Source organism: Corylus avellana, chromosome ca8 (assembly GCF_901000735.1).
Source record: "Corylus avellana chromosome ca8, CavTom2PMs-1.0".
Taxonomy (NCBI): Eukaryota; Viridiplantae; Streptophyta; class Magnoliopsida; order Fagales; family Betulaceae; genus Corylus; species Corylus avellana.
In genome coordinates, this window is record NC_081548.1 from 8,131,384 (window position 1) to 8,142,185 (window position 10,802).

The 10,802-nt window shown below is 34.9% G+C and overlaps 1 protein-coding gene across 1 annotated transcript; it reads right to left on the reverse strand.

Annotated features, from left to right (window-relative positions):
- Positions 1-1,262: 1,262 nt before the first annotated feature.
- LOC132189832 (probable WRKY transcription factor 17) lies at positions 1,263-3,074 on the reverse strand. The gene is made up of 3 exons (XM_059604638.1): positions 2,244-3,074; positions 1,587-1,712; positions 1,263-1,473 (listed from the first exon to the last, which is right to left on the reverse strand). Exons 1-3 carry the CDS (start codon positions 2,972-2,974, stop codon positions 1,296-1,298), a joined length of 1,035 nt encoding a protein of 344 aa, XP_059460621.1. The 5' UTR covers positions 2,975-3,074; the 3' UTR covers positions 1,263-1,295.
- Between the last annotated feature and the right edge of the window lie 7,728 nt (positions 3,075-10,802).

A 10,802-nucleotide genomic window follows, 5' to 3' on the forward strand; every position in this document is an offset into this window, starting at 1 on the left:
GATCCGCCTATCCCAATTATATATTTGGATGACCAACCACTCCTTTAAAGGGAAAAGTGATCCAACGATCCATTAAATTTTGTATTTTATCTTATTATTTGTGTGGTTAACTCACAATGAGGACCATTAACCACAATATGTTTAAAGGGATTGACCTCTTCTTCCCCTTTCCTGAAGAACTTCATGCTCCTCACTTAATCTTATGTAGCATTTGGTCATATTTTTGAACTCCACAGGACCACAGGCATATCCATTACATAAAGCAAGAGGTGTATTTGGTAAACCTTTTTGTTGTGAGTTTTTGTTTGAGTTGTAATAAGAAGTTATTGATATAATATAAAGATCAAATAAGATGTTGACTTTTGTGAGTGAAAAGTGCATTTTTTTTTTTTTTTTTTGAGAATATATATATATATAAGTGAAAATAAGGAAAGGAGAAGGAAAGATGGTTTGTCAAACTAATCTGAGGTAGTAATGCCATGCCATGCTACATATTGGAATTGAATAACGTTATTTCATAAACTGTTATACAACTGAATGACGTGTCAATCACCGTCTCCTAGTTTATTGACACAAAATATCTCCGATAGATATTAATCATTCAATGAAGGCTATTGGCAGAAATACGGAACAACATTAAATATTATTATTCAATTAATAAACCATCAATAGTCCTCCATCCGCCACCATCTTTTTTTATAATATTTTTTGTTGTTGAAGTGATTCATATCCCTTTCTCTCCTTTTTCTCTTGATTTGGATTTCCCTTAATCATATCATTACATGATGAGGATATAAAATGAGTAGAAAGAGTAATGTAAAAGAAATAAACTTGAAAATATTGGATTGAATGAAGAAATCACTTGACCACCTCATCTTCCATCTGCAAGTGATAAGTGATGATGATGACATTCCCAACCACACAGCGATCTGATTGCTCACCCCCTCTCCACAAACACCCACTAATCACATAATCTTTTTTGACTCTTTTTCCAGATGTGCTCCCCTATATTCTTTCAATCTTCTATCATCATCCATAGTGGCTAATGAAGAACCACAATTACCAATTAATTAATTAAAAAAGAAAACTAAACCACAATCCACAATTGCTTTGGCAAATTGATGAGATTCCATTTCCACCACTAATATATTATATTTCTTTAACATACAAAACACATTTACAATCCAACCCCCTCCACTACCTCCAAATAACAAAAGCCTACGACGTCGTTTACCCACCCTCCTCCTCCCTCCCTCCCCTCCCTCCCTTTTGTCTTTTCCCTTATTCGCTTTCAATCACGTTGAGTCGAATACCGACCCCATACCGGCGGTCCCATTCTCGTGCATCGCGGGTGGAGCCGCGTGACGGTGCTCTCCTCCGTACGTTACGATCAGCATCGTCGGATCACTCGGGTCCCTCTCCACGTGTTTCCTCGCCGGGCACAACCTCATCGTACTACACTTGTAATAACCCCTGAAACAAACAAAACAATTCACAATCCCAGGACACGTCAGATCATGCGATGAGTTTTTATGATTTAACAGCAGAATCAAACGGTCGGACATGAGGGACTATATAGTAATTACCGTGGGTACGGCGAGCCCTTGATCGGCTTTTGACCATATTTCCTCCAAGAGTACTCATCCGGTGGGATATCAGCGACTTTCGAACTTATAGCCGGTACCCTTATTGTTTTCTTCTCCCGATTTTTCCTGAAAATTTAAAAAACATTTATTAGCCACAACAATTACCAAATAGAATTAAAAGAAGGCTGCTCCAAAAAGCGTTACTTTGGTCAAAGTCTACTATCTCCGTATAAAAAAGGCAAAACTGTGCCGTTTAGGAAGTTTGATTTTTTGGCACAAGTCATTTTCTTTTTTCTTTTTTTTTTTTTTTTAACCTTCCTAAAAGACTACGCTTCAAAGAGACAGACCCCTATCGTGTCAGTATCACGCGTGCTGTGTCCGGCAGTAGGTGATAGATTTACTGTTTCCGGACCCACTCGTTGACCCGAACTCGGTGCTTTGAAGCAGATGAGCTCGCGTTGACTCGAGCGATTCGACTCAATTTCGACCGAGTCGGTGCAATTTTTACAATTAAAAATGTAATAAATCAAATACTATTATTTTCTAACCAACGGCTCCTAGTGGTTTGACATTTGGTAAGAGTTACCCAGTTAACTCGGTTCACGCATAATAAAATGTGTAGTAAAAATTGCGCAGATGGTGAAGAGCACGGCGTACCTTTTCTTGGAGCAATGGCACTTGCTGCCGGAGCCTGAGAACTTTCCGGAGACATTGTCGGAGTGCTCGTGGCACCTCTTCTTGTAGGGAGCCGTAGATAGCGGAGGTTTTCCGCCGGAAACGGCCGGCGCTGGGGCGACCAAGATCGACGGCCCTAGCTTCCCGTTCGAGACGCTGCCGTCTCCGGTGATCGCCGACGACATGAACGACGAGCTCGACGACACGCTGAAGTTCTCCTTCGTGAAATCCAGTTCGGTAGTCTTCGGGTTCGAGGCGAAAACATTGGGTTCCGAGAAGACGAGGGTCAAACTCTGCGGCTGAGACGGGACGAATCTCGCCGGAGCAGGGATCGGAGCCTGAGGTACGGCCTCCGGAGATACGATCGTGGGTGTAGAAGTGATCGGAGTAGGAACTAGGGTTAGGGTTTGCGAGTGAGGAACGAAGAGAGAGGCGGATGACGAGGAGGAGGATGTTGAAGACGAGTGTCGAACCGGTCCGCGCCTGAACCGGGCGTGGCCGGTCCGGTTCAGGAGAGAAATGACCTTCTTGAAATTTGATACGGTGTGGTCCGTTATAACGGTGCAGTCCAGGTGGCTTGGCTGCTGGTGGTGGTGGTGGGACTGAGACAAGACGCGAATCAGATGCTCCATGCTCTTCAGGCCCTGCGACGCAGCTTCCTGTATAGCTGTCTGATCGTCCATCTTCGGAAAGCCCATGAGCTCCACCGCCATTCTGAAAGAGTTTTAGAGAGAGAGAAAGAGAGAAAGAGAGAGAGAGAGAGAGAGCTCAACAAGTCATCCAAGTCTACGGTTAACAAATCACAAGGATTGAAACGAGAGAAGGGAGAAAGAGTAGGGAAAGTTGGGGGGAGTGGGAGCGATATAAGGGGGAGGGGGTGACCGGATGACCGGGTAAGAGGTGGGAGAGAAAGATAAAGAAGTCAAAGTGGGTGCGCAATCTGACGGCTCAGATGGGTTTGAAGATTTCTACAAAGGTGGTGAATAAACAAATCAGGTGCGTGGTGGGCCCGCAGTTGAATAAAATATAAAAAAAAAAAGGATGAGAATTTGGTCGAGAAAATAGGAAAGGTTGACGAGTCTAGAAGAAGTGATCAGTGTGTGGGTTTTACTTGTTCTTTTGTCTAAACTTATATTAATTTTCCTTTTGTTGTTTGTTCGTGGCGTGTCATGTGGGAGTGGACTTGGTGAAGTTGTTAACGTGGATGCCACTTATTTTCAAATTTAATAAAAACATTTTGACCTTTTGTTTTTGTGTAAAAGTATTAATAGTTTCTTTTTATGTGAAACTTCAGACATGGGCTGTACATTGAAGTGAAATACAAGTTTGTAATTATTATTATTTTCAATGGGGTTGTATTAAAAAAAGGGATTGAGTGAGTGACTATCTGTGCATAAATTTATAACCCATTTAAAACTTCTCGAACTTTAAGTAGATTTAGGTTGTGTGTTGTTTCGACCAAAAAGATTTTTTAATATATATATTATTTTATGGTGTTCAGAGTATGATTGAAAATCGTGGTTAAATTAAAAATAATTTTTTAAATTTGAACTTCTCATTCTCAATATGGCTAACAAAACAGATACCTGACACGTACTTGTTTATTCTACGCATGCTTTTTTATAATAAAATTTTAGATTAGATGCATGAATTATCTAAAACTTTATTATAAAAAAGCATGGATAGAATAAACGGGTACCTATTTTGCCAACCCATTTCTCGTACACTCTCTCTCGCAATTCATTCTTCACTGTTGTCGAAGACAGCTGGAAATTGTCGGAATCTGCCACCGGACTTCACCAAAGGTTGCCTAAAGTTGAAAGTTGCAAACAATTGCCCACTGTCGCTAATTTTCTATACGAGTCAAACACCGAAAAATGTTTTCACTGAAAAATATTTTTCAATATAAAACATTTTACATCGAAATAAACAGAGCATTGAATAAAGATAAAAATTATGAAGAATTTATTATATTTGTTAATATTTTTGTTTTAAAACCAACTCAAAACAAAAAAATACTTAAATTTTTTTTTTTTTTTTTAAATAATAATAATTTTTACTTTTAATGTCATATCATAACAATTTTTCAAACAAAAACAAAAACCCCAAAACACACATGGTCAAAGTTTTATACATCAACCTTATGAACCTACTTTGTTTTTAATTAGTCAATATGGTTGAATTCAATTCATGAATTCAAGCTATTTTTGAAAACTATTTCAAGAAAACTAAAATTTTTCCTCCTATTTGAAATTTCAATCTTTTCTCCATTTGTTTCTTCCACCATGTCCCACATTGAAAAGTTGTACCTATAAGAAATTGTCTTCCTTTTATTAAAAAAAATCACGTATTTATTTCTAACAACTATTCTTAGGAGGAAGTTGACTTAGAATTCCAATTTGAAAATTAGAAAAATCATTTCTAGAAAAAAAACAAATATTATCTTAAACGGAACGTCCGTTTGGGAACTTGAACTTGAGGACTTGACAATTTTCAACAAAATCAAATATTCATGATTAATCACAATGAGACGATAAATTCCCCATAAATCGGCATGAAAATAGCGTGCGAGAGAAAGAAAGCTGACCAAAAGTGGGTATCACGTGGAGTGACTCGTTTTCTTAATCCGAAACTGTTGACCAACTTTTTCCTTGTTTCTTAAAAACCGTGTATTGCCGGTTCCCCTTATTTTTTACCGTCCAATCGCCCTCAAAGTAATCCGACGGTCACAACAGGAAGAGAGAGTTGACCGCGACTTATATATATTAATTCTCGAAAACCCCGAAGTGGTGGGGCTAGTTGTTGTCGCCACGTGTCACAAAATCTTTAATTAGTCTTGAAAATTAGCTGGTGCCTATTGAAAGTGGGAACAATGAAAATGGGGTTGGCCTGTTTCTTTAACCATTTTAAAAAGCTTCCAATGTCAACAAAAATAAATAAATAACAAAAAAAAAAACAAAAGAGATTGTGCTTCGAATGTCAAAAAAAATAATAAATAATAATAATAATAATAATAATAATAATAATCTGAAAATATCAAAAAGTCCACTCGTCTCCAATTTCAAATTTCTCTAAAAAATAAAGATATGAAAAATTAAAAAAGGATTGTTGCTCTTCCATCTCGATCATAGGTTATAGTTGAACCCCACGGCATCATTTTTAAAAGGTGAATTATGTCACAATAATTCCATAAATTATGTAATTTTTTTTTTAATTTCATCTAAATATTTTTGAATTTTGTTCATTTTTTTTTTTATCAATTTAAGTTTTTAAAATAAATAGTAATTTAATATGTTATTAGACTAAAAGCAGCATGAATTTAAACCTTTTTTACGTCATTCACTTGACATTTTAATTAAATATTTTATATGTTAGCGGTCTTCTAGTTTAATATAAGAATTAGACTCATCCACCCAAACCAATTCAAATGAAATATGATTTTTCATTTTATAGATATAGTTGTAGGTTTTTCAATGTGAATAAGAATGATTAGCGTTACACATATAATATTTTTGAAATCTTAAGAGTCCTAATGTGGTAAAGTTTCTATAGAACAAAAGTAACCCCTCATTTCATATGATGATGGGTATATATATTTTATTTCTTAATAAATAAATAAAAAAAGAGTTAAATCCATTTAAGCTAAGAGATTACACCACCGAGCTAAATATTGCAGAGGCAATTGCGGCATTGAGAGTAACCTATCTATGTCGTGAGTTAAGATTTTATAGGGTGATTCAAGAAGGCGATACGCTCCAAGTGGTGCAGACACTCAGTTTTCTAAGTGGTGCAGGCACTCAAGAAAGATGGAAGGAGTTGGAATCAGTATGGACATCTTATTGAAGAAGCTCGAGGGGTGTTAAATTGTCTACAAAGATGGAAGGTCAATTATGTTAGATGACACTTTAATAAAACAGCCCACTACCATGCGAAAGAAGCTATTTCTCTCACCGTAGAGCAACGTTTTACTGAGGAAATTCCTATTATATTTCGGATATTATTTCTGTGGAGCATTGTGCTTAATATTGTTTAACTATTTAAAAAAGTCGTTCTATTAATTAAAATAAAATAAAATAAAACCTATGTATTTAGCCAATATAATCAACTTTCAACCCAACTACCTATAATTTTCCAACTAGGATCTAAAAAGAGTGCCCCTTTGTAATATATCTAAGCTAATTGATATTCTTACGTCAAATAAGCTATCATTAAGGGTCACCCTCCACATAAGAATCTAGAGATGAGAGGGAATAAAGAAATCCATAAAAGGCCCACATCATACAAAAATTCTCACTAAACATGAAAAGAAAGCTACTTTGTTTCGGTGGGCATCAAAGACCTCAGCTTTTGAAAATGAATTTGTGAAAAACAAACCTAATAATAGCTTAGGAAGGGGATAATTTACTTCTATTAACCATATCCTTTGGAGTTTGGACCAAATATACGCTCGGATAACCTAGGCCGAGAAAACAGACTTTCAACCTATGATTTGGTTCATGATGATAAAACTCAAATTGTGAACCTCGATCAGATCATGAAAGCCAACACAAGTAAAAAACGGCAAGACCTAACTAGAAGGAAAAATCCACGTAGCTTGACTGGTCGTATTAGCATAGTTGCTGCTTAAAAGGACGCTGAGATTGTTGTAGCACAGAAAATAACCACTTTATGGCTTCATTCACAATCTCCAATGATTTCAGACAAAGAATTTGGCTGTGGCCATAACATGCCGAGTGTAGAATTCGGCACGAAAATTCGCTAATGTCATAACTTGTCTAGCTATTTATTTATTTATTTTTTTAATTTTAAGTAATGCATTCCTCTGCTAACTTAAGTATCAGAGAATGTTCCTATCAACAGTCTTGGCATTGCAGGCGTTCATGGGCTGAATTTGACTGCCGGTTATCAAATAAAGAGTAACGATACATACTATAATTATATCTAACGATATTGACGTAACACTCACAACCAACCATTAATGAATTTTTTATTTATTTATTTAACAAGTAGTAATTTAAGGGTTAGTTAGGAGTGTCACGCTAACAATTTTAGATAAAATTATAATATTTAACATTTTTCTCAGATAAAACTTCCCCAAGAAAAAAGAGTAAAAGAAAAATGACTACCCATTGTTATTGCATACCTCAAGATCTAGTGGAGATAAAACATGTGTGTATATATATATAATATTTGACTTTTTTTTATAATAAGTTTTTCCTTCTAAAAGCCTCAAAAGATTAGTTTAGTGGAATATGTCGACATTAGGTGCACAGAAAAAGGATTTGATTCCTTTTTTTGAAATATTTTTCACGGATAAAATCAAGAGAAATATCTTTTAAAAAATTGAGGTGCCTCGGTTTTGCAAAAATATCCTTGTATTTCTCTATAATTGCAGTTTTCCGGTAACATTATTGTGATAGTCAAACTTATACCCTTAATTAAAATAAATAAATAAGCATATAAAACAAGTCCAGTGGAACCAGCACATTATCATACAGGGATGATCATTACCTGCAAATCCTTTAGATTATCCCATCCGATCTGGATCCAATTTTTAAACATTAGTCAACTTGGAGACATTTGAGACAAAAAAATAAAAACAAAACTATTTGTTACTTATTTCAATACTCTCATATGAGATAATCTACAATCTTCATATATTTATTATAATTTCCACTCGTCCCTAATTAATTATTAAATAGGATTTCAATGCAATCTTAATCTTATGGTTTCTAGCTTGTCTATGTTCAATGAACTAAATAGATAATAATAGAAGGGCAAAGAGGAGATTAAAAAAAAAAAAAAAAAAATTGTTTGGGGTTACGTACTACTATTTATAGTCGACTACACCACCGCAATCCAACCAAAAACACTTGCAAAGACAAATAAAAAATAGACATGGGTGACTCGTAGGGAAATACTAGCGGAAGACACTCTAATGTCTAAGTTAGAAGAATAATCTTTAAAAGGATAGAAAGCAAAAGAATGAGAAGAGTGAATAACAAGCGTGCCTTAGACTTAGGTCTTTAATCTCCTTAATAGGGTTGCCCTAAATAAGACAAATAAGCCAAATCTATAAGAAATTAGAGGTCAAGAGTTTGTGTAGAAGGTGGTGGATCATCACAGAGATTTTTCCTTCTGGGTTCCACTCAGTTGATCCCCTTTCTTATAGGGCTGATATTTCCTTATTGGAAGCCAGATCCAAAAGAGGCAAGATTATTAAAGGAAATAGTGTTTTTCCTTATATAACCAGCTTCGTATGTGCGTACTCCGTCAATCAAGACAATTTAAATTAGGGCACCCTTGAATAGGGCGCTGCTACCAAATTGGGTAAGAAGCATCGGCTTTTAAAAGAGCTATACTCCCCCAAGTATACATATTCTCATATCTCCCAAGTTCTCTATTCAGTTTTATCAAAGAATTCTTGTTGACTTTAGCATCAGAGTGTCTTCAATCCTTTTTGGAGACCGACAAACTTCCTGTGACTATTTTCTTAGTTTTACTAGCAAGCCATCGCCAATTTGGCCGTCCAAAAATGTGCTTCAATAATGACTAAAGTGATAAGTGCCCCATAAATGACCACATCATTTTATAAAAAAAAAAAATTTGTAGCAAAAACTGTAATACTTTTAGCCACACCAAGAAAAAAAAAAAATTCTGCTACAAAAAAATGATCATGCCTAACTACGTGGACCACACGGTTCTTAGAAAGAAGATCATGTATCTTCCTCCCCCATTGCCCACCAATATTTTAAAAATGTTTAAAATTAGATTAATTTTATCGAACTTTGACATTAAATTAAGCAAGCGGTAGGTCATGCCCTTTTACTTTCACTTTCATCTGATTACTATATATCTCCTAATAATTACTTTCACTTTTACCAAATAAACTCTTATTTGGTGGGAGATAACCCTCCAAAGAAGAGAAAGATAGGAGTTCTAACTCAAACCCAACTCCTTACTCTTATATTATTATTAATTATTCTTTCTTCTTTTTAATTTTTTTTTTTTTAACACAAACCCAACTATTTAATTTTTATAACATAACCTAAGATGTTTTTTATTTTTTTGGCTATTTCTTTTCTTTATGTGTAATATGTTTGGCCATTCCAACTTAGACAAAAACATGAAGCAAACCTTCCAAAACCATATGCTTATTGTCGTTTCTCCTTTTCTTCTATCTAATTATTAACTATGAGTATCTTCTTAAGCAATCTGAAAAGCCTCACGGCTTAAGTTAGAAAGCAGAAAATTAATAAAATATTTTTTTTAATTGACTTTTATTATATTAATGGAACATGATAATTGGAAGAACATTATTATAATTGTAGAATTTTAATTAAATTGTGCTAAACAACATTCCAGAAGATATGGTTGAGGATTTGATTCCTTGTTACAGATAATTTGGCCAATAAAACAGTTACCCAATTTTGTCTTCAAACATACTCTGCTTCTCAGTCTCGCAAGGGTCTCTCCACTATAGCTTCTCATTCTTTTATTTTATCCCTCTAAATTATCAAGATTATATTTTTTGTCGGTTTAATTATTAAGATTTTTGATCGCACGACTTGTTTAATCGACTTTGGCCCTTAATAGTTTTTTTTGCATCACTTGTTTAGCCCAAAAACATGTCCAATAAATACTTAGCAAAAACAATCAATTTTGGTCCATAAAAATAAGTTTGGCCACAAGATAAAACGCCCATGACTAACTGACGTAAACGACATACATTTAACCAATTTCATCGAGTTAATCAACTTAATAAAAATAGTCAAAATGTATTCCTGTCAGTTAACCGAGTTTTTGATTCGGTAGGCAAAAATACCTCTACCGTCATCGATTTAACCGGTACATAGCCCTATGCTAAGTGTATATATATGTAAGAAGAAGAAAAAATGCAGGAGATGGAATCAGAGTGGCTATTATACCTAAGTGTAAACATAGTAGCATTTGCCGCTAGGAGCCGCATGTGCTCTCTAAAGTCCGATTGAGCTATAGCTTGGCCTAGTCCCAATGAGCAATTAGAGTAGCTACACTAATCAAACATAAAAATTTATATTACAAAATTTGAACTCATACTCTAGTATGTACCTAACCACTTTGAGGATTTCTTATTTAATTGCAATTGTAAGAAGCCTTTAATAGGACTCATTTGACTCAAAAAGTGTTCGGACAATTCAAAATCTACTCATTAATAGAGCCCGGGCCTCTCTCAATTGCTTGTCGAATCGGGACAAGTAATTAGAAGGGATTCCATTACTCCTCCCTCCTCACATATTATTACTACCTATTTAAATATGTATATATGTTAGACTTCTTTTTAAAAAAAAATAAAAAAAAAATCTATAAAAAAAAAGTGACTCATAGGATACTTTGATTGACTGACATTCACGTGGTACGCAATAGGCAATATGAAAATGATAAAAGGGGTTGATTGTTGGGCATAAAACTAAACTATAATGGGTGTGGACTTTATGCAAGTTGCCATAATAAAAAAATATGCCTGCATATTTCCCTTTCTTTCTTTCTTTCTTTAATCAA

What these genes read in the sequence shown, in the direction of transcription:
- LOC132189832 (XM_059604638.1), bottom strand. Translation starts at nt 2,974, where the DNA reads ATGGCGGTGGAGCTCATGGGCTTTCCGAAGATGGACGATCAGACAGCT. An exon ending in TGCCATTGCTCCAAGAAAAG is followed by an intron (nt 1,713 to 2,243) that starts GTACGCCGTGCT and finishes TTAAATTTTCAG; the next exon opens with GAAAAATCGGGAGAAGAAAA. An exon ending in AAGGGCTCGCCGTACCCACG is followed by an intron (nt 1,474 to 1,586) that starts GTAATTACTATA and finishes TGTTTGTTTCAG; the next exon opens with GGGTTATTACAAGTGTAGTA.